Source organism: Nerophis ophidion, linkage group LG24, assembly GCF_033978795.1.
Source record: "Nerophis ophidion isolate RoL-2023_Sa linkage group LG24, RoL_Noph_v1.0, whole genome shotgun sequence".
NCBI classification, from domain to species: Eukaryota; Metazoa; Chordata; class Actinopteri; order Syngnathiformes; family Syngnathidae; genus Nerophis; species Nerophis ophidion.
This window is the reverse complement of record NC_084634.1, coordinates 2,604,266-2,630,560: the sequence shown is the minus strand read 5'-3', so window position 1 is coordinate 2,630,560 and position 26,295 is coordinate 2,604,266. Positions and strand designations below refer to the sequence as shown.

The 26,295-nt window shown below is 38.8% G+C and overlaps 1 protein-coding gene and 1 long non-coding RNA gene across 2 annotated transcripts in view; one reads left to right on the top strand and one right to left on the bottom strand.

Moving 5' to 3' along the window:
• Window positions 1-26,295, bottom strand: part of prkd1 (protein kinase D1) — a 64,895-nt gene that overhangs the window by 11,205 nt on the left and 27,395 nt on the right. Inside the window, exons 10-13 of the mRNA XM_061886006.1 lie at window positions 24,343-24,420; window positions 24,073-24,240; window positions 21,902-22,016; window positions 1,348-1,400 (exon numbers count right to left, since the gene is read on the bottom strand). Coding sequence (XP_061741990.1) covers window positions 1,348-1,400; window positions 21,902-22,016; window positions 24,073-24,240; window positions 24,343-24,420 — 414 coding nt within the window. The remainder of the gene's footprint in view (window positions 1-1,347; window positions 1,401-21,901; window positions 22,017-24,072; window positions 24,241-24,342; window positions 24,421-26,295) is intronic.
• LOC133542146 (uncharacterized) overlaps window positions 1-26,295 on the top strand; it is a 61,598-nt gene that overhangs the window by 29,254 nt on the left and 6,049 nt on the right. The gene's annotated exons all lie outside the window — the stretch shown is intronic.

Genomic DNA, 26,295 nt, shown 5'->3' with positions numbered 1-26,295 from the left:
ATACAACATAATATAATACTATTAAATACAAAATAATATTATAAAATAGAACAATATTATTTCAAATGGTAACATATATTAATTTAAAATAAAATGTAATATTTTGTAATGTAATATATAATATAATACGATTCCAGCGACCCCCTATTAAATATAATGTAATGTAATATGATGTAATATTATAAAATATAATAATCTAATTTAATATGGTATAATATATTAATTAAAAAAAGAATGTATTGTCATTTATTATATAATACAATACGATTAAATACAATTTTATATAATACTATTAAATATAATATAATATATTGCAATACAGTGTGCTATTATAAATATAATGCCATCATTTAATATGGTATAATATATTTATTTAGAATATAATATATTTTAATGTATTGTATAACATAATACGATTAAATATGATATAATGTAATATATTAAAATATTATAAAATATAATAATATAGTTTAATATGGTATAATATATTAATTTACAATGAAAAATAATGTATTGTAATGTATTTTATATTAAATATGATATTATATAATACTATTAAATTTAATATAATGTAATATAATATAGTATTATAAAATATAATAATATAATTTAATATGGTATAACATTACTTTAAAATAAAATATACTATAATGTATTACATGATATAATACGATTAAATATACTACAATATAATATGAAGAAAAGTAATGTAATATAATAAAATATATTATAACTTAATAAAAAAGCAATATAACCAATATAATGTAATGTAACAGAATATAATCTAATGTATTTTACAATATAATATAATTCAATGTAATGTCATGTGATTTATTGTATCAAAAATATGTATTATAGTATAATATAACACAATAAAATACAATGTAATACAACATAATATAATGTAATGTGTCGCCACGTCTGTAAGTGCGAGTTGAAACTCTGCCATGCGAAGCCACGGGCATTTATCAACAACACCCAGATGGACTTATGCACCGTGGAAATGTGGTGTGTAGTACAACAATGTAATATAATGTGATATATCTTAATGTGTGTGTGTGTGTGTGTGTGTGTGTGTGTGTGTGTGTGTGTGTGTGTGTGTGTGTGTGTGTGTGTGTGTGTGAGTGACAGGCTAACATAGGAGGAGAGAAGCACAATATTAGTATGATTATTATTAGTGTTATTATTATAGCCTGCGCCGCATAATTAGCCGCCGTCGCCATGGCAACGCTCGGGCTGAGTGAGTAATCCCAATAATAGAGCAGGTGCTCACCTTGGAGACAACCTCCTCACTTGTGTGTGTGTGTGTGTGTGTGTGTGTGTGTGTGTGTGTGTGTGTGTACTCACCACGTTCTCCTGGATGTGTCGGTTGGATACGGAGAAGCTGAGGGAGATGTCCTCTGAGGAGACAAAGGACATGATATCACAGCAGATCATAGCACACCTGGCCCACTATCACATGCTGGGATGATATCACAGCAGATCATAGCACACCTGGCCCACTATCACATGCTGGGATGATATCACAGCAGATCATAGCACACCTGGCCCACTATCACAAGCTGGGATGATATCACAGCAGATCATAGCACACCTGGCCCACTATCACATGCTGGGATGATATCACAGCAGATCATAGAACACCTGGCCCACTATCACATGCTGGGATGATATCACAGCAGATCATAGCACACCTGGCCCACTATCACATGCTGGGATGATATCACAGCAGATCATAGCACACCTGGTCCACTATCACATGCTGGGATGATATCACAGAAGATCATAGAACACCTGGCCCACTATCACATGCTGGGATGATATCACAGCAGATCATAGCACACCTGGCCCACTATCACAAGCTGGGATGATATCACAGCAGATCATAGCACACCTGGTCCACTATCACATGCTGGGATGATATCACAGCAGATCATAGCACACCTGGCCCACTATCACATGCTGGGATGATATCACAGCAGATCATAGCACACCTGGCCCACTATCACATGCTGGGATGATATCACAGCAGATCATAGCACACCTGGCCCACTATCACATGCTGGGATGATATCACAGCAGATCATAGCACACCTGGCCCACTATCACATGGTGGGATGATATCACAGCAGATCGTAGCACACCTGGCCCACTATCACATGGTGGGATGATATCACAGCAGATCGTAGCACACCTGGTCCACTATCACATGGTGGGATGATATCACGGCAGATCATAGCACACCTGGCCCACTATCACATGCTGGGATGATATCACAGCAGATCGTAGCACACCTGGTCCACTATCACATGCTGGGATGATATCACAGCAGATCATAGCACACCTGGTCCACTATCACATGCTGGGATGATATCACAGCAGATCATAGCACACCTGGCCCACTATCACATGCTGGGATGATATCACAGCAAATCATAGCACACCTGGCCCACTATCACATGCTGGGATGATATCACAGCAGATCATAGCACACCTGGCCCACTATCACATGCTGGGATGATATCACAGCAGATCATAGCACACCTGGTCCACTATCACATGCTGGGATGATATCACAGCAGATCTTAGCACACCTGGCCCACTATCACATGCTGGGATGATATCACAGCAGATCAGAGCACACCTGGTCCACTATCACATGCTGGGATGATATCACAGCAGATCATAGCACACCTGGCCCACTATCACATGGTGGGATGATATCACAGCAGATCATAGCACACCTGGCCCACTATCACATGGTGGGATGATATCACAGCAGACCATAGCACACCTGGCCCACTATCACATGCTGGGATGATATCACAGCAGATCATAGCACACCTGGCCCACTATCACATGCTGGGATGATATCACAGCAGATCGTAGCACACCTGGCCCACTATCACATGCTGGGATGATATCACAGCAGATCGTAGCACACCTGGCCCACTATCACATGGTGGGATGATATCACAGCAGATCATAGCACACCTGGCCCACTATCACATGCTGGGATGATATCACAGCAGATCATAGCACACCTGGCCCACTATCACATGCTGGGATGATATCACAGCAGATCGTAGCACACCTGGCCCACTATCACATGCTGGGATGATATCACAGCAGATCGTAGCACACCTGGCCCACTATCACATGGTGGGATGATATCACAGCAGATCATAGCACACCTGGTCCACTATCACATGGTGGGATGATATCACAGCAGATCATAGCACACCTGGTCCACTATCACATGGTGGGATGATATCACAGCAGATCATAGCACACCTGGCCCACTATCACATGGTGGGATGATATCACAGCAGATCATAGCACACCTGGCCCACTATCACATGGTGGGATGATATCACAGCAGATCATAGCACACCTGGTCCACTATCACATGCTGGGATGATATCACAGCAGATCATAGCACACCTGGTCCACTATCACATGCTGGGATGATATCACAGCAGATCATAGCACACCTGGTCCACTAACTATCACATGCTGGGATGATATCACAGCAGATCGTAGCACACCTGGCCCACTATCACATGGTGGGATGATATCACAGCAGATCATAGCACACCTGGCCCACTATCACATGCTGGGATGATATCACAGCAGATCATAGCACACCTGGCCCACTATCACATGCTGGGATGATATCACAGCAGATCATAGCACACCTGGCCCACTATCACATGGTGGGATGATATCACAGCAGATCATAGCACACCTGGTCCACTATCACATGCTGGGATGATATCACAGCAGATCATAACACACCTGGCCCACTATCACATGCTGGGATGATATCACAGCAGATCATAGCACACCTGGCCCACTATCACATGCTGGGATGATATCACAGCAGATCATAGCACACCTGGCCCACTATCACATGCTGGGATGATATCACAGCAGATCATAGCACACCTTGCCCACTATCACATGCTGGGATGATATCACAGCAGATCATAGCACACCTGGCCCACTATCACATGCTGGGATGATATCACAGCAGATCATAGCACACCTGGCCCACTATCACATGGTGGGATGATATCACAGCAGATCATAGCACACCTGGCCCACTATCACATGCTGGGATGATATCACAGCAGATCATAGCACACCTGGCCCACTATCACATGCTGGGATGATATCACAGCAGATCATAGCACACCTGGCCCACTATCACATGCTGGGATGATATCACAGCAGATCATAGCACACCTGGCCCACTATCACATGCTGGGATGATATCACAGCAGATCGTAGCACACCTGGCCCACTATCACATGGTGGGATGATATCACAGCAGATCATAGCACACCTGGCCCACTATCACATGCTGGGATGATATCACAGCAGATCATAGCACACCTGGCCCACTATCACATGCTGGGATGATATCACAGCAGATCATAGCACACCTGGCCCACTATCACATGCTGGGATGATATCACAGCAGATCGTAGCACACCTGGCCCACTATCACATGGTGGGATGATATCACAGCAGATCATAGCACACCTGGCCCACTATCACATGCTGGGATGATATCACAGCAGATCATAGCACACCTGGCCCACTATCACATGCTGGGATGATATCACAGCAGATCATAGCACACCTGGTCCACTATCACATGCTGGGATGATATCACAGCAGATCGTAGCACACCTGGTCCACTATCACATGCTGGGATGATATCACAGCAGATCGTAGCACACCTGGCCCACTATCACATGCTGGGATGATATCACAGCAGATCATAGCACACCTGGTCCACTATCACATGCTGGGATGATATCACAGCAGATCATAGCACACCTGGCCCACTATCACATGCTGGGATGATATCACAGCAGATCATAGCACACCTGGCCCACTATCACATGCTGGGATGATATCACAGCAGATCATAGCACACCTGGCCCACTATCACATGCTGGGATGATATCACAGCAGATCGTAGCACACCTGGCCCACTATCACATGGTGGGATGATATCACAGCAGATCATAGCACACCTGGCCCACTATCACATGCTGGGATGATATCACAGCAGATCATAGCACACCTGGCCCACTATCACATGCTGGGATGATATCACAGCAGATCATAGCACACCTGGTCCACTATCACATGCTGGGATGATATCACAGCAGATCGTAGCACACCTGGTCCACTATCACATGCTGGGATGATATCACAGCAGATCGTAGCACACCTGGCCCACTATCACATGCTGGGATGATATCACAGCAGATCATAGCACACCTGGTCCACTATCACATGCTGGGATGATATCACAGCAGATCATAGCACACCTGGCCCACTATCACATGGTGGGATGATATCACAGCAGATCATAGCACACCTGGTCCACTATCACATGCTGGGATGATATCACAGCAGATCATAGCACACCTGGCCCACTATCACATGCTGGGATGATATCACAGCAGATCATAGCACACCTGGCCCACTATCACATGCTGGGATGATATCACAGCAGATCATAGCACACCTGGTCCACTATCACATGGTGGGATGATATCACAGCAGATCATAGCACACCTGGTCCACTATCACATGCTGGGATGATATCACAGCAGATCATAGCACACCTGGCCCACTATCACATGCTGGGATGATATCACAGCAGATCATAGCACACCTGGCCCACTATCACATGCTGGGATGATATCACAGCAGATCATAGCACACCTGGTCCACTATCACATGCTGGGATGATATCACAGCAGGTCATAGCACACCTGGCCCACTATCACATGGTGGGATGATATCACAGCAGATCATAGCACACCTGGCCCACTATCACATGCTGGGATGATATCACAGCAGATCATAGCACACCTGGCCCACTATCACATGCTGGGATGATATCACAGCAGATCATAGCACACCTGGTCCACTATCACATGCTGGGATGATATCACAGCAGATCGTAGCACACCTGGTCCACTATCACATGCTGGGATGATATCACAGCAGATCATAGCACACCTGGCCCACTATCACATGCTGGGATGATATCACAGCAGATCATAGCACACCTGGTCCACTATCACATGGTGGGATGATATCACAGCAGATCATAGCACACCTGGTCCACTATCACATGCTGGGATGATATCACAGCAGATCATAGCACACCTGGCCCACTATCACATGCTGGGATGATATCACAGCAGATCATAGCACACCTGGCCCACTATCACATGCTGGGATGATATCACAGCAGATCGTAGCACACCTGGCCCACTATCACATGCTGGGATGATATCACAGCAGATCGTAGCACACCTGGCCCACTATCACATGCTGGGATGATATCACAGCAGATCGTAGCACACCTGGCCCACTATCACATGCTGGGATGATATCACAGCAGATCGTAGCACACCTGGCCCACTATCACATGGTGGGATGATATCACAGCAGATCATAGCACACCTGGTCCACTATCACATGCTGGGATGATATCACAGCAGATCATAGCACACCTGGTCCACTATCACATGCTGGGATGATATCACAGCAGATCATAGCACACCTGGCCCACTATCACATGGTGGGATGATATCACAGCAGATCATAGCACACCTGGCCCACTATCACATGCTGGGATGATATCACAGCAGATCATAGCACACCTGGTCCACTATCACATGCTGGGATGATATCACAGCAGATCATAGCACACCTGGCCCACTATCACATGGTGGGATGATATCACAGCAGATCATAGCACACCTGGCCCACTATCACATGGTGGGATGATATCACAGCAGATCATAGCACACCTGGCCCACTATCACATGCTGGGATGATATCACAGCAGATCATAGCACACCTGGCCCACTATCACATGCTGGGATGATATCACAGCAGATCATAGCACACCTGGCCCACTATCACATGCTGGGATGATATCACAGCAGATCATAGCACACCTGGCCCACTATCACATGGTGGGATGATATCACAGCAGATCATAGCACACCTGGCCCACTATCACATGGTGGGATGATATCACAGCAGATCGTAGCACACCTGGCCCACTATCACATGCTGGGATGATATCACAGCAGATCGTAGCACACCTGGTCCACTATCACATGGTGGGATGATATCATAGCACACCTGGTCCACTATCACATGCTGGGATGATATCACAGCAGATCATAGCACACCTGGCCCACTATCACATGCTGGGATGATATCACAGCAGATCATAGCACACCTGGTCCACTATCACATGCTGGGATGATATCACAGCAGATCATAGCACACCTGGCCCACTATCACATGCTGGGATGATATCACAGCAGATCATAGCACACCTGGCCCACTATCACATGCTGGGATGATATCACAGCAGATCGTAGCACACCTGGCCCACTATCACATGCTGGGACGATATCACAGCAGATCATAGCACACCTGGTCCACTATCACATGCTGGGATGATATCACAGCAGATCATAGCACACCTGGCCCACTATCACATGCTGGGATGATATCACAGCAGATCATAGCACACCTGGCCCACTATCACATGGTGGGATGATATCACAGCAGATCATAGCACACCTGGTCCACTATCACATGCTGGGATGATATCACAGCAGATCGTAGCACACCTGGCCCACTATCACATGCTGGGATGATATCACAGCAGATCGTAGCACACCTGGTCCACTATCACATGCTGGGATGATATCACAGCAGATCATAGCACACCTGGTCCACTATCACATGCTGGGATGATATCACAGCAGATCGTAGCACACCTGGCCCACTATCACATGCTGGGATGATATCACAGCAGATGGTCCACTATCACATGGTGGGATGATATCACAGCAGATCATAGCACACCTGGCCCACTATCACATGCTGGGATGATATCACAGCAGATCGTAGCACACCTGGCCCACTATCATTATGCTGGGATGATATCACAGCAGATCATAGCACACCTGGTCAACTATCACATGCTGGGATGATATCACAGCAGATCATAGCACACCTGGCCCACTATCACATGGTGGGATGATATCACAGCAGATCATAGCACACCTGGCCCACTATCACATGCTGGGATGATATCACAGCAGATCGTAGCACACCTGGCCCACTATCACATGCTGGGATGATATCACAGCAGATCATAGCACACCTGGCCCACTATCACATGCTGGGATGATATCACAGCAGATCGTAGCACACCTGGCCCACTATCACATGCTGGGATGATATCACAGCAGATCATAGCACACCTGGCCCACTATCACATGGTGGGATGATATCACAGCAGATCGTAGCACACCTGGCCCACTATCACATGCTGGGATGATATCACAGCAGATCATAGCACACCTGGCCCACTATCACATGCTGGGATGATATCACAGCAGATCGTAGCACACCTGGCCCACTATCACATGCTGGGATGATATCACAGCAGATCATAGCACACCTGGCCCACTATCACATGCTGGGATGATATCACAGCAGATCATAGCACACCTGGCCCACTATCACATGGTGGGATGATATCACAGCAGATCATAGCACACCTGGCCCACTATCACATGCTGGGATGATATCACAGCAGATCATAGCACACCTGGTCCACTATCACATGCTGGGATGATATCACAGCAGATCATAGCACACCTGGCCCACTATCACATGGTGGGATGATATCACAGCAGATCATAGCACACCTGGCCCACTATCACATGGTGGGATGATATCACAGCAGATCATAGCACACCTGGCCCACTATCACATGCTGGGATGATATCACAGCAGATCATAGCACACCTGGCCCACTATCACATGCTGGGATGATATCACAGCAGATCATAGCACACCTGGCCCACTATCACATGCTGGGATGATATCACAGCAGATCATAGCACACCTGGCCCACTATCACATGGTGGGATGATATCACAGCAGATCATAGCACACCTGGCCCACTATCACATGGTGGGATGATATCACAGCAGATCGTAGCACACCTGGCCCACTATCACATGCTGGGATGATATCACAGCAGATCGTAGCACACCTGGTCCACTATCACATGGTGGGATGATATCATAGCACACCTGGTCCACTATCACATGCTGGGATGATATCACAGCAGATCATAGCACACCTGGCCCACTATCACATGCTGGGATCATATCACAGCAGATCATAGCACACCTGGTCCACTATCACATGCTGGGATGATATCACAGCAGATCATAGCACACCTGGCCCACTATCACATGCTGGGATGATATCACAGCAGATCATAGCACACCTGGCCCACTATCACATGCTGGGATGATATCACAGCAGATCGTAGCACACCTGGCCCACTATCACATGCTGGGACGATATCACAGCAGATCATAGCACACCTGGTCCACTATCACATGCTGGGATGATATCACAGCAGATCATAGCACACCTGGCCCACTATCACATGCTGGGATGATATCACAGCAGATCATAGCACACCTGGCCCACTATCACATGCTGGGATGATATCACAGCAGATCATAGCACACCTGGCCCACTATCACATGGTGGGATGATATCACAGCAGATCATAGCACACCTGGTCCACTATCACATGCTGGGATGATATCACAGCAGATCGTAGCACACCTGGCCCACTATCACATGCTGGGATGATATCACAGCAGATCGTAGCACACCTGGTCCACTATCACATGCTGGGATGATATCACAGCAGATCATAGCACACCTGGTCCACTATCACATGCTGGGATGATATCACAGCAGATCGTAGCACACCTGGCCCACTATCACATGCTGGGATGATATCACAGCAGATGGTCCACTATCACATGGTGGGATGATATCACAGCAGATCATAGCACACCTGGCCCACTATCACATGCTGGGATGATATCACAGCAGATCGTAGCACACCTGGCCCACTATCATTATGCTGGGATGATATCACAGCAGATCATAGCACACCTGGTCAACTATCACATGCTGGGATGATATCACAGCAGATCATAGCACACCTGGCCCACTATCACATGGTGGGATGATATCACAGCAGATCATAGCACACCTGGTCCACTATCACATGCTGGGATGATATCACAGCAGATCATAGCACACCTGGTCCACTATCACATGCTGGGATGATATCATAGCAGATCATAGCACACCTGGCCCACTATCACATGCTGGGATGATATCACAGCAGATCATAGCACACCTGGCCCACTATCACATGCTGGGATGATATCACAGCAGATCATAGCACACCTGGTCCACTATCACATGCTGGGATGATATCACAGCAGATCATAGCACACCTGGTCCACTATCACATGCTGGGATGATATCACAGCAGATCATAGCACACCTGGTCCACTATCACATGCTGGGATGATATCACAGCAGATCATAGCACACCTGGCCCACTATCACATGCTGGGATGATATCACAGCAGATCATAGCACACCTGGTCCACTATCACATGCTGGGATGATATCACAGCAGATCATAGCACACCTGGCCCACTATCACATGCTGGGATGATATCACAGCAGATCGTAGCACACCTGGCCCACTATCACATGCTGGGATGATATCACAGCAGATCATAGCACACCTGGCCCACTATCACATGGTGGGATGATATCACAGCAGATCGTAGCACACCTGGCCCACTATCACATGCTGGGATGATATCACAGCAGATCATAGCACACCTGGCCCACTATCACATGCTGGGATGATATCACAGCAGATCGTAGCACACCTGGCCCACTATCACATGCTGGGATGATATCACAGCAGATCATAGCACACCTGGCCCACTATCACATGCTGGGATGATATCACAGCAGATCGTAGCACACCTGGTCCACTATCACATGCTGGGATGATATCACAGCAGATCATAGCACACCTGGCCCACTATCACATGCTGGGATGATATCACAGCAGATCATAGCACACCTGGTCCACTATCACATGCTGGGATGATATCACAGCAGATCGTAGCACACCTGGCCCACTATCACATGCTGGGATGATATCACAGCAGATCATAGCACACCTGGCCCACTATCACATGCTGGGATGATATCACAGCAGATCATAGCACACCTGGCCCACTATCACATGGTGGGATGATATCACAGCAGATCGTAGCACACCTGGCCCACTATCACATGCTGGGATGATATCACAGCAGATCATAGCACACCTGGCCCACTATCACATGCTGGGATGATATCACAGCAGATCATAGCACACCTGGTCCACTATCACATGCTGGGATGATATCACAGCAGATCATAGCACACCTGGCCCACTATCACATGCTGGGATGATATCACAGCAGATCATAGCACACCTGGTCCACTATCACATGCTGGGATGATATCACAGCAGATCATAGCACACCTGGCCCAATATCACATGCTGGGATGATATCACAGCAGATCATAGCACACCTGGTCCACTATCACATGCTGGGATGATATCACAGCAGATCGTAGCACACCTGGCCCACTATCACATGCTGGGATGATATCACAGCAGATCATAGCACACCTGGCCCACTATCACATGCTGGGATGATATCACAGCAGATCATAGCACACCTGGCCCACTATCACATGCTGGGATGATATCACAGCAGATCGTAGCACACCTGGCCCACTATCACATGCTGGGATGATATCACAGCAGATCATAGCACACCTGGTCCACTATCACATGCTGGGATGATATCACAGCAGATCATAGCACACCTGGCCCACTATCACATGCTGGGATGATATCACAGCAGATCATAGCACACCTGGCCCACTATCACATGCTGGGATGATATCACAGCAGATCATAGCACACCTGGTCCACTATCACATGCTGGGATGATATCACAGCAGATCATAGCACACCTGGCCCACTATCACATGCTGGGATGATATCACAGCAGATCATAGCACACCTGGCCCACTATCACATGCTGGGATGATATCACAGCAGATCATAGCACACCTGGTCCACTATCACATGCTGGGATGATATCACAGCAGATCGTAGCACACCTGGCCCACTATCACATGCTGGGATGATATCACAGCAGATCATAGCACACCTGGCCCACTATCACATGGTGGGATGATATCACAGCAGATCATAGCACACCTGGCCCACTATCACATGCTGGGATGATATCACAGCAGATCGTAGCACACCTGGCCCACTATCACATGCTGGGATGATATCACAGCAGATCATAGCACACCTGGCCCACTATCACATGCTGGGATGATATCACAGCAGATCATAGCACACCTGGCCCACTATCACATGCTGGGATGATATCACAGCAGATCATAGCACACCTGGCCCACTATCACATGCTGGGATGATATCACAGCAGATCATAGCACACCTGGTCCACTATCACATGCTGGGATGATTATTCCTGCCTCACTATTTAAGCCTGCCTTCTCCCTCACTTCTGCTGGATCCTTTGTTTGGTCGTCCAGGTAACTTCCATGTTTTCTTCCGTGCTAAGTTCTACTTTAGCCTCTCGTGTGCTCGACATGTTTGGTTTTGTACTCTGAACTCTATGCTAGTTAGCTTTAGCATCCCCTGCATTAGCCACATGCTTTGCTTTAGCTCATTTCAACTGTTTTGTACTAGAATTATTTGTCATTAAATCATCTCACCTGCACCAGGTTGTGTGGAGTGTCCATGCTAGCACTGGAGGAACGATCCCGTAGTAAGATGCAACTCTATCGCGACAATTATTCTATGCTATGTTATGTTATGTTATGCTATGCTATGTTATGCTATGCTATGCTATGCTATGCTATGCTATGCTATGCTATGCTATGTTATGTTATGTTATGTTATGTTATGTTATGTTATGCTATGCTATGCTATGCTATGCTATGCTATGCTATGTTATGTTATGTTATGTTATGTTATGTTATGTTATGTTATGTTATGTTATGTTATGCTATGCTATGCTATGCTATGCTATGCTATGCTATGCTATGTTATGTTATGTTATGCTATGTTATGCTATGCTATGCTATGCTATGCTATGTTATGTTATGTTATGTTATGTTATGTTATGCTATGCTATGCTATGTTATGTTATGTTATGTTATGTTATGTTTTGCTATGCTATGCTATGCTATGCTATGCTATGTTATGTTATGTTATGCTATGCTATGCTATGCTATGCTATGTTATGCATTGTTGTGCTTTATGTTATGCTATATTATGTTATGTTATGTACAGCTATGTGATGCTGTGCTATGGAATGTTATGTTATGTTATGTTATGCTATGCTATGCTATGCTATGCTATGTTATGTTATGTTATGTTATGTTATGTTATGTTATGTTATGTTATGTTATGCTATGCTATGCTATGCTATGCTATGCTATGCTATGCTATGTTATGTTATGTTATGTTATGCTATGCTATGCTATGCTATGCTATGTTATGTTATGCTATGCTATGCTATGCTATGTTATGCATTGTTGTGCTTTATGTTATGCTATATTATGTTATGTTATGTACAGCTATGTGATGCTGTGCTATGTTATGTTATGTTATGTTATGTTATGTTATGTTATGTTATGCTATGTTATGTTATGTTATGTTATGTTATGCTATGTTATGTTATGTTATGTTATGTTATGTTATGCTATGCTATGCTATGCTATGCTATGCTATGCTATGTTATGTTATGTTATGTTATGTTATGTTATGTTATGCTATGCTATGCTATGCTATGTTATGTTATGCTATGCTATGCTATGCTATGCTATGTTATGCATTGTTGTGCTTTATGTTATGCTATATTATGTTATGTTATGTACAGCTATGTGATGCTGTGCTATGGAATGTTATGTTATGCTATGCTATGCTATGCTATGCTATGTTATGTTATGTTATGTTATGTTATGTTATGTTATGTTATGTTATGCTATGCTATGCTATGCTATGCTATGCTATGTTATGTTATGCTATGCTATGCTATGCTATGCTATGTTATGTTATGCTATGCTATGCTATGCTATGCTATGTTATGCATTGTTGTGCTTTATGTTATGCTATATTATGTTATGTTATGTACAGCTATGTGATGCTGTGCTATGGAATGTTATGTTATGTTATGCTATGCTATGCTATGCTATGCTATGCTATGCTATGCTATGTTATGCATTGTTGTGCTTTATGTTATGCTATATTATGTTATGTTATGTAAAGCTATGTGATGCTGTGCTATGGAATGTTATGTTATGTTATGCTATGCTATGTTATGTTATGTTATGTTATGTTATGTTATGCTAAGCTATGCAATGTTATTTTATGTTATGCTATGCAATGGTATCCTATTTATTGTTATGCTATGTTATGTTATGATGTGCTATGCTATGCTATGTTATGTAATGTAATGCTATGTTATGCTATTTTATGTAATGCTATGCTATGTTATGTTATGCTAAGCTTTGCAATGTTATTTTATGTTATGCTATGTTATGCTATGCTAGGCTATGTTATGCTATGTAATGCTGTGCTATGTTATGTTATGTAATGCTATGCTATGTTATGCTATGCTATGCTATGTTATGTTATGCTATGCTATGCTATGCTATGCTATGTTATGTTATGTTATGTTATGTTATGCTATGCTGTGCTGTGCTATGTTATGCTATGCTATGCTATGCTATGTTATGCATTGTTGTGCTTTATGTTATGCTATATTATGTTATGTTATGTAAAGCTATGTGATGCTGTGCTATGGAATGTTATGTTATGCTATGTTATGTTATGCTATGTTATGTTATGTTATGTTATGTTATGCTATGCTATGCTATGCTATGCTATGCTATGTTATGCTATGTTATGCATTGTTGTGCTTTATGTTATGCTATATTATGTTATGTTATGTAAAGCTATGTGATGCTGTGCTATGGAATGTTATGTTATGCTATGTTATGTTATGCTATGCTATGCTATGTTATGCTATGTTATGCATTGTTGTGCTTTATGTTATGCTATATTATGTTATGTTATGTAAAGCTATGTGATGCTGTGCTATGGAATGTTATGCTATGCTATGCTATGTTATGTTATGTTATGTTATGTTATGTTATGCTAAGCTATGCAATGTTATTTTATGTTATGCTATGCAATGGTATCCTATTTATTGTTATGTTATGTTATGATGTGCTATGCTATGTTATGTAATGCTATGTTATGCTATTTTATGTAATGCTATGCAATGCTATATTATGCTAAGCTTTGCAATGTTATTTTATGTTATGCTATGCTAGGCTATGTTATGCTATATCATGGTATGTTATGTAATGCTATGCTATGTTATGCTAAGCTATGCAATGTTATTTTATGTTATGCTATGCAATGGTATGCTATTTATTGTTATGCTATGTTATGTTATGCTGTGCTATGCTATGCTATGCTATGCTATGTTATGCTATGTTATGTAATGCTATGTCATGCTATTTTATGTAATGCTATGCAATGCTATATTATGCTAAGCTATGCAATGTTATTTTATGTTATGCTATGCTAGGCTATGTTATGCTATGTAATGCTGTGCTATGCTATGTTATGTAATGCTATGCTATGCTATATTATATTATGCCATGCTATGCAAAGTTATGTTATGCTATGCTATGTTATTTAATGAAATGTTATGTTACGTTATGCCATGTTATGCTGTGCTATGTGTCTGTTAATTGTATGTTGTTATGTTTTGCTACCTTAGGCAATGTTATGCTATGTCATGTTATGTTATGTTATGCTATGTTAATTCTATGTCATGTTATGTTATGCTATGTTAATTCTATGTTATGTTATGTTATGTTATGCTATGTTAATTCTATGTTATGTTATGTTATGTTATGCTATGTTAATTCTATGTTATGCTATGTTAATTCTATGTTATGTTATGCTATGTTAATTCTATGTTATGCTATGTTAATTCTATGTTATGTTATGTTATGTTATGCTATGTTAATTCTATGTTATGTTATGTTATGCTATGTTATGTTAATTCTATGTTATGTTATGTTATGTTATGCTTTGTTATGTTATGTTATGTTATGCTATGTTAATTCTATGTTATGTTATGTTATGCTATGCTATGTTAATTTTATGTTAATTCTATGTTATGTTATGTTAATTCTATGTTATGTTATGTTAATTCTATGTTATGTTATGTTATGTTATGTTAATTCTATGTCATGTTATGTTATGTTAATTCTATGTTAATTCTATGTTATGTTATGTTATGTTAATTCTATGTTATGTTATGTTATGTTATGTTAATTCTATGTCATGTTATGTTATGTTAATTCTATGTTATGTTATGTTAATTCTATGTTATGTTATGTTATGTTAATTCTATGTCATGTTATGTTATGTTAATTCTATGTTATGTTATGTTATGTTAATTCTATGTTATGTTATGTTAATTCTATGTTATGTTATGTTATGTTATGTTAATTCTATGTTATGTTATGTTATGTTAATTCTATGTTATGTTATGTTATGTTAATTCTATGTTATGTTATGTTATGTTAATTCTATGTTATGTTATGTTAATTCTATGTTAATTCTATGTTATGTTATGTTATGTTAATTCTATGTTATGTTATGTTAATTCTATGTTATGTTATGTTAATTCTATGTTATGCTATGTTAATTTTATGTTAATTCTATGTTATGTTATGTTAATTCTATGTTATGTTATGTTAATTCTATGTTATGTTATGTTATGTTAATTCTATGTCATGTTATGTTATGTTAATTCTATGTTAATTCTATGTTATGTTATGTTATGTTAATTCTATGTCATGTTATGTTATGTTAATTCTATGTTATGTTATGTTAATTCTATGTCATGTTATGTTATGTTAATTCTATGTTATGTTATGTTATGTTAATTCTATGTTATGTTATGTTATGTTAATTCTATGTTATGTTATGTTATGTTATGTTAATTCTATGTTATGTTATGTTATGTTAATTCTATGTTATGTTATGTTATGTTAATTCTATGTTATGTTATGTTAATTCTATGTTATGGTATGTTAATTCTATGTTATGTTATGTTAATTCTATGTTATGTTATGTTAATTCTATGTTATGCTATGTTAATTTTATGTTAATTCTATGTTATGTTATGTTAATTCTATGTTATGTTATGTTATGTTATGTTAATTCTATGTCATGTTATGTTATGTTAATTCTATGTTAATTCTATGTTATGTTATGTTAATTCTATGTTATGTTATGTTATGTTATGTTAATTCTATGTCATGTTATGTTATGTTAATTCTATGTTAATTCTATGTTATGTTATGTTAATTCTATGTTATGTTATGTTATGTTAATTCTATGTCATGTTATGTTATGTTAATTCTATGTTATGTTATGTTATGTTAATTCTATGTCATGTTATGTTATGTTAATTCTATGTTAATTCTATGTTATGTTATGTTATGTTAATTCTATGTTATGTTATGTTATGTTATGTTAATTCTATGTCATGTTATGTTATGTTAATTCTATGTTAATTCTATGTTATGTTATGTTATGTTATGTTAATTCTATGTCATGTTATGTTATGTTAATTCTATGTTAATTCTATGTTATGTTATGTTATGTTAATTCTATGTTAATTCTATGTTATGTTATGTTATGTTAATTCTATGTTATGTTATGTTATGTTAATTCTATGTTATGTTATGTTAATTCTATGTTATGTTATGTCATGTTATGTTATGTTATGCTATGTTAATTCTATGTTATGTTATGTTAATTCTATGTTATGTTATGTCATGTTATGTTATGTTAATTCTATGTTATGTTATGTTATGTTAATTCTATGTTATGTTATGTTATGTTATGTTATGCTATGTTATGTTAATTCTATGTTATGTTATGTCATGTTATGCTATGTTATGTTAATTCTATGTTATGTTATGCTATGTTATGTTAATTCTATGTTATGTTATGTTATGTTATGCTATGTTAATTCTATGTTATGTTATGTTAATTCTATGTTATGTTATGTTATGTTATGCTATGTTATGTTAATTCTATGTTATGTTATGTCATGTTATGCTATGTTATGTTAATTCTATGTTATGTTATTCTACATTATGCTATTATGCAATGTTATGCTATGCTATCATTTTTTCTCCACTAACAAAAACATGAAATATAATTGACAGCAAAATGAAACTTTTCATGTAAACACAAGATCACATGACTTATGAACACATGACTCATGTGACTTAACTGTGTTTACATCAAAGAGGGAAACAACTAATCAAAAACAGGAATTAAAGAAGGAGACAACTAATCAAATAAGGAAATAAAGAAGGAGACAACTAATCAAATAAGGAGATAAAGAAGGAGACAACTAATCAAATAAGGAAATAAAGGAGACAACTAATCAAATAAGGAAATAAAGAAGGAGACAACTAATCAAATAAGGAAATAAAGAAGGAGACAACTAATCAAATAAGGAAATAAAGGAGACAACTAATCAAATAAGGAAATAAAGAAGGAGACAACTAATCAAAAAAGGAAATAAAGAAGGAGACAACTAATCAAAAAAGAAATAAAGAAGGAGACAACTAATCAAATAAGGAAATAAAGAAGGAGACAACTAATCAAATAAGGAAATAAAGAAGGAGACAACTAATCAAATAAGGAAATAAAGGAGACAACTAATCAAATAAGGAAATAAAGAAGGAGACAACTAATCAAAAAAGGAAATAAAGAAGGAGACAACAAATCAAATAAGGAAATAAAGAAGGAGACAACAAATCAAATAAGGAAATAAAGAAGGAGACAACTAATCAAATAAGGAAATAAAGAAGGAGACAACTAATCAAATAAGGAAATAAAGAAGGAGACAACTAATCAAATAAGGAATAAAGAAGGAGACAACTAATCAAATAAGGAAAAAAGAAGGAGACAACTAATCAAATAAGGAAATAAAGAAGGAGACAACTAATCAAATAAGGAAATAAAGAAGGAGACAACTAATCAAATAAGGAAATAAAGAAGGACACAACTAATCAAATAAGGAAATAAAGAAGGAGACAACTAATCAAATAAGGAAATAAAGGAGACAACTAATCAAATAAGGAAATAAAGAAGGAGACAACTAATCAAATAAGGAAATAAAGAAGGAGACAACTAATCAAATAAGGAAATAAAGAAGGAGACAACTAATCAAAAAAGGAAATAAAGAAGGAGACAACTAATCAAAAAAGGAAATAAAGAAGGAGACAACTAATCAAAAAAGGAAATAAAGAAGGAGACAACTAATCAAAAAAGAAATAAAGAAGGAGACAACTAATCAAATAAGGAAATAAAGAAGGAGACAACTAATCAAATAAGGAAATAAAGAAGGAGACAATCAAAAAAGGAAATAAAGAAGGAGACAACTAATCAAATAAGGAAATAAAGGAGACAACTAATCAAAAAAGGAAATAAAGAAGGAGACAACTAATCAAAAAAGGAAATAAAGAAGGAGACAACAAATCAAATAAGGAAATAAAGAAGGAGACAACTAATCAAATAAGGAAATAAAGAAGGAGACAACTAATCAAATAGGGAAATAAAGAAGGAGACAACTAATCAAATAAGGAAAAAAGAAGGAGACAACTAATCAAATAAGGAAATAAAGAAGGAGACAACTAATCAAATAAGGAAATAAAGGAGACAACTAATCAAATAAGGAAATAAAGAAGGAGACAACTAATCAAATAAGGAAATAAAGAAGGAGACAACTAATCAAATAAGGAAATAAAGGAGACAACTAATCAAATAAGGAAATAAAGAAGGAGACAACTAATCAAAAAAGGAAATAAAGAAGGAGACAACTAATCAAAAAAGAAATAAAGAAGGAGACAACTAATCAAATAAGGAAATAAAGAAGGAGACAACTAATCAAAAAAGGAAATAAAGGAGACAACTAATCAAATAAGGAAATAAAGGAGACAACTAATCAAATAAGGAAATAAAGAAGGAGACAACTAATCAAAAAAGGAAATAAAGAAGGAGACAACTAATCAAAAAAGGAAATAAAGAAGGAGACAACTAATCAAATAAGGAAATAAAGAAGGAGACAACTAATCAAATAAGGAAATAAAGAAGGAGACAACTAATCAAATAAGGAAATAAAGGAGACAACTAATCAAATAAGGAAATAAAGAAGGAGACAACTAATCAAAAAAGGAAATAAAGAAGGAGACAACAAATCAAATAAGGAAATAAAGAAGGAGACAACTAATCAAATTAGGAAATAAAGAAGGAGACAACTAATCAAATAGGGAAATAAAGAAGGAGACAACTAATCAAATAAGGAAATAAAGAAGGAGACAATCAAATAAGGAAATAAAGAAGGAGACAACTAATCAAATAAGGAAATAAAGAAGGAGACAACTAATCAAAAAAGGAAATAAAGAAGGAGACAACTAATCAAATAAGGAAATAAAGAAGGAGACAACTAATCAAATAAGGAAATAAAGAAGGAGACAACTAATCAAAAAAGGAAATAAAGAAGGAGACAACTAATCAAAAAAGGAAATAAAGGAGACAACTAATCAAATAAGGAAATAAAGGAGACAACTAATCAAATAAGGAAACAAAGAAGGAGACAACTAATCAAATAAGGAAATAAAGAAGGAGACAACTAATCAAATAAGGAAATAAAGAAGGAGACAACTAATCAAATAAGGAGACAAAGAAGGAGACAACTAATCAAATAAGGAGACAAAGAAGGAGACAATCAAATAAGGAAATAAATAAGGAGACAACTAATCAAATAAGGAAATAAAGAAGGAGGCAACTAATCAAATAAGGAAATAAAGAAGGAGACAACTAATCAAATAAGGAAATAAAGAAGGAGACAACTAATCAAAAAAGGAAATAAAGAAGGAGACAACTAATCAAAAAAGGAAATAAAGAAGGAGACAACTAATCAAATAAGGAAATAAAGAAGGAGACAACTAATCAAATAAGGAAATAAAGAAGGAGACAACTAATCAAATAAGGAAATAAAGGAGACAACTAATCAAATAAGGAAATAAAGAAGGAGACAACTAATCAAAAAAGGAAATAAAGAAGGAGACAACAAATCAAATAAGGAAATAAAGAAGGAGACAACTAATCAAATAAGGAAATAAAGAAGGAGACAACTAATCAAATAGGGAAATAAAGAAGGAGACAACTAATCAAATAAGGAAATAAAGAAGGAGACAATCAAATAAGGAAATAAAGAAGGAGACAACTAATCAAATAAGGAAATAAAGAAGGAGACAACTAATCAAAAAAGGAAATAAAGAAGGAGACAACTAATCAAATAAGGAAATAAAGAAGGAGACAACTAATCAAATAAGGAAATAAAGAAGGAGACAACTAATCAAAAAAGGAAATAAAGAAGGAGACAACTAATCAAAAAAGGAAATAAAGGAGACAACTAATCAAATAAGGAAATAAAGGAGACAACTAATCAAATAAGGAAACAAAGAAGGAGACAACTAATCAAATAAGGAAATAAAGAAGGAGACAACTAATCAAATAAGGAAATAAAGAAGGAGACAACTAATCAAATAAGGAGACAAAGAAGGAGACAACTAATCAAATAAGGAGACAAAGAAGGAGACAATCAAATAAGGAAATAAATAAGGAGACAACTAATCAAATAAGGAAATAAAGAAGGAGGCAACTAATCAAATAAGGAAATAAAGAAGGAGACAACTAATCACTACTCACTGTGTCCGTCGCCGTGGCAACCGCGCAGGGAGACCCCGGTGGAGACTGCAGGCATGAGTGCATGTTGTATGGCCATCTCCCACATCCTGGACACATCCTGTCCCCCACCGCTCACCTGCACCCCCACATGCTAACATTAGCATGCTAAACTACTTGTTTAGTGCGTCCACAAAACAATGCTAACTGTTAGCATGCTAGCCAGATAGCGTCAAGTAAGAGAATATTGGACTATCAGGTGTCCACAAGAAAAAATAAGCTAAAAAGGCTAGCATGCTAACATTAGCATGCTAAACTCATTGCTTGATGGATCGAATAAATGCTAATAGTTAGCACGTCAGCCAGATAGCGCCTAGTGAGCGAATATAGGACTACTATGTGTACGTAGGAATAACGAGCTAAAAAAAGATAGCATGCTAACATGAGCTTGCTAACATTGACATGCGAAATAAACAAAACACTACAGCTATTTAACACACAAGTCAGGTAGCGTCAAGTGAGAAAATATTGTACTATTAGATTATCATTACAAAAATGGGTTAAAAAATTTCAGCATGCTAACTCATTACTTGACTGATGCAAAAAATGCTAACAGTTAGCACGCCGTCCAGATAGCGTCAAGTAAGAAAATAAGACTATTAGGTGACCACAAGAAAATTAAGCTAAAAAAAGGGCTAGCATGCTGACGTCAGCCTGCTAACATGCTAACGTTAGCATGCTAAACTCATTGCCTGATGGATCGAAAAAATGCTAATAGTTAACATGCTAGCCAGATAGCGTCAAGTACAAGAACTAAAAAATATAGCATGCTGACATGAGCTTGCTAACATTGACGTGCGAAATAAACACAATGCTAACAGTTATTTAGCACACAAGTCAGGTAGCGTCAATTGAGAAAATATTGTACTATTCTATTATCATAAAACAAATGGGCTAAAAAAGTCAGCATGCTAACTCATTAATGGACTGATAAACAAATGCTAACAGTTAACACGCTAGCCAGATAGCATCAAGTAAGAAAATATGGGATTATCAGGTGTCCACAAGAAAAATAAGCTAAAAAGGTTAGCATGCTAACGTTTGCCTGCTAACACGCTAACATTAGCATGCTAAACTCATTACTTGATGGATCGAAAAAATGCTAACAGTTAGCACGCCAGCCAGATAGCGTCAAGTAAGAGAATATAGGACTATTATGTGTACGTAGGAATAACGAGCTAAGAAAAGATAGCATGCTAACATGAGCTTGCTAACATTGACATGCGAAATAAACAAAACGCTAACAGCTATTTAACACACAAGTCAGGTAGCGTCAAGTGAGAAAATATTGTACTATTAGATTATCATAAATTAGAAAATATTGTACTATTACATTATTATTAGAAAAATGGGCTAAAAAATGTCAGCATGCTAACTCATTACTTGACTCATTAAAAAAATGCTAACAGTTAGCACGCCATCCAGATAGCATCAAGTAAGAAAATAAAGGACTATTAGGTGACCACAAGAAAATTAAGCTAAAAAAAGGGCTAGCATGCTGACGTCAGCCTGCTAACATGCTGACGTCAGCCTGCTAACATGCTAACATTAGCATGCTAAACTCATTGCTTGATGGATCGAAAAAATGCTAACAGTTAACATGCTAGCTAGATAGCGTCAAGTAAGAGAAATAAAAAATATAGCATGCTGACATGAGCTTGCTAACATTGGCGTGCGAAATAAACACAATGCTAACTGTTATTTAGCACACAAGTCAGGTAGCGTCAATTGAGAAAATATTGTACTATTCTATTATCATAAAACAAATGGGCTAAAAAAGTCAGCATGCTAACTCATTAATGGACTGATAAACAAATGCTAACAGTTAACACGCTAGCCAGATAGCATCAAGTAAGAAAATATTGGATTATCAGGTGTCCACAAGAAAAATAAGCTAAAAATGTTAGCATGCTAACGTTTGCCTGCTAACACGCTAACATTAGCATGCTAACCAGCTAAACCGCTGCTGACGTCAGCCTGCTAACAAGCTAACATTAGCATGAACAAAGCAACCAAACATATGGTTCAGGCGAAATCCTGCAAAATGAGCTAATGTAAGATAGCATGCTATCTTACATTAGCATGCTAGCAATGCTAAAGAGGTAGCGGCAACATATTTTAGTTTCGGGGGTCACCAGCAAGTTGGCTCCCGGCATGGCGGAGTCGTCCCTCTGCAGGTTTTCGCCCACGTAGTACACCAGTGAGGTGGTAGCGATCTCGAAGCAATGCGGGTTAGCACCGTCAGGTAGCGGCGGGAGCGTCTTAGCGGGTTCCAGGGACAAGATCTCGGCCAACGGGATCTCCTGCACGGAAGAAACTTTATTTGACGCATTTTTGGTGACCAGCTGGTCTCTTGGAACCAGGAGTCCCCCGCCGGAGGACAAGATGCTATAGCAAAACGCTACCTTGTAATATTTACTTCCGGTGTCGTTCTGGTACAAGGTGATGCATTTACTGTCCAGGCGCCAGTAGTGTCTCTTCCTCTGGAAGCAAACATAGCTGTTAAGCTACATGCTATCAGCTATGCTACATGCTATAAGCTATGCTACATGCTATGCTACATGTTACGTGCTATAAGCCACGTTACATGTCACATGCTATAAGCTACGCTACGTGCTATAAACTGTTACATGCCACATGCTATAAGAATTGATACATGCTACAAGCTATGCTACATGCTACGTGCTATAACCTACGTTACATGCCACATGCTATAAGCTATGCAACGTGCTATAAACTGTTACATGCTACATGCTATTAGAATTGATACATGCTACGTGCTATAACCTACGTTACATGCCACATGCTATAAGCTATGCAACGTGCTATAAACTGTTACATGCTACATGCTATTAGAATTGATACATGCTACAAGCTAAGCTACATGCTACGTGCTATAAGCTATGTTACATGCCACATGCTATAAGATATGTTACATGCTATAAATTATGTTACATGCTACGTGCTATGCCACATGCTATGTGCTATAAGCTACGTTAGATGCCACATGCTATAAGCCATGCCACGTGCTATGAACTATTACATGCTACATGTTATAAGAATTTATTCATGCTACAAGCTATGCTACATGAGCTAAGTTACATTGCCACATGCTATAAGCTGTGTTACATGAAATAAACTATGTTACATGCTACAATCTATGCTACACGCTACGTGCTATAAGCTACGTTACATGCCACATGCTATAAGCTACGCGCTATAAACTGTTACATGCTACATGCTATAAGAATTGATACATGTTACAAGATATGCTATGTACTATAAGCTACGTTACATGCCACATGTTATAAGATATGCTACATGCTATAAGCCACGTAACATGCCACATGCTATAAGCTATGCTACGTGCTATAAACTATGTTACACACTAGATGCTAAAAGAATTGATACATGCTACATTATACATGCTATTATCTATGCTACATGCTACCTGCTATAAGCTATGCTACACAGTGTGAGCTGAGTTACATGCTACATGTTGTCGGCTACATGCTGGAAATTATGCTACATGCTATAAGAAATGTTATGTGCTACATAATATATGTTAGATGCTATAATATATGCTATATGGTACATGCTAGAAGCTATGCTACGTGCTATAGTCTATGTTGTATACCACTTGCTAAAGTTTATGGTACTTGCTATAAGAAATGTTATATGCTACATGACACATGCTGTACGCTATGCTACATGCTAACAGCTATGCTACATACTACAGGCTATATGCTATAAACTATGTTACATGCTATAATCTATGCTACATGATACACGCTATAAACTATGCTATGTGCTATAAGCTATGTCACAAACCACATGCTATAAGCTATGCTACTTGCTATAAGAAATGGTATATGCTGCATGACACATGCTTTAAGATATGCTACATGCTTAAATCTATGCTACATGCTATATGCTATGCTACATGCTATAGGCTATGCTTCATGCTACATTATATAGGCTACAGTACATGCTACATAATGTAAGCTATGTTACGTGTGACATGCTACAAGTCACATCTAACATGATGCATGCTAACAGCTATGCTACAGGCTATATGCTATAAACTATGCTACATGCTATAATCTATGCTACATGTTACACACTATAAGCTATGCTACATGCTATAAGCTATGTCACAATCCACATGCTATAAACTATGCTACTTGCTATAAGAAATGTTATAAGCTGCATGACACATGCTTTAAGCTATGCTACATGCTATAAATTATGCTACATGTTACATTATATAGGCTATTATACATGCTACATGCTACATAATGCAAGCTATGTTACATGTGACATGCTACAAGTCACATCTAAGGTGATGCATACTAACA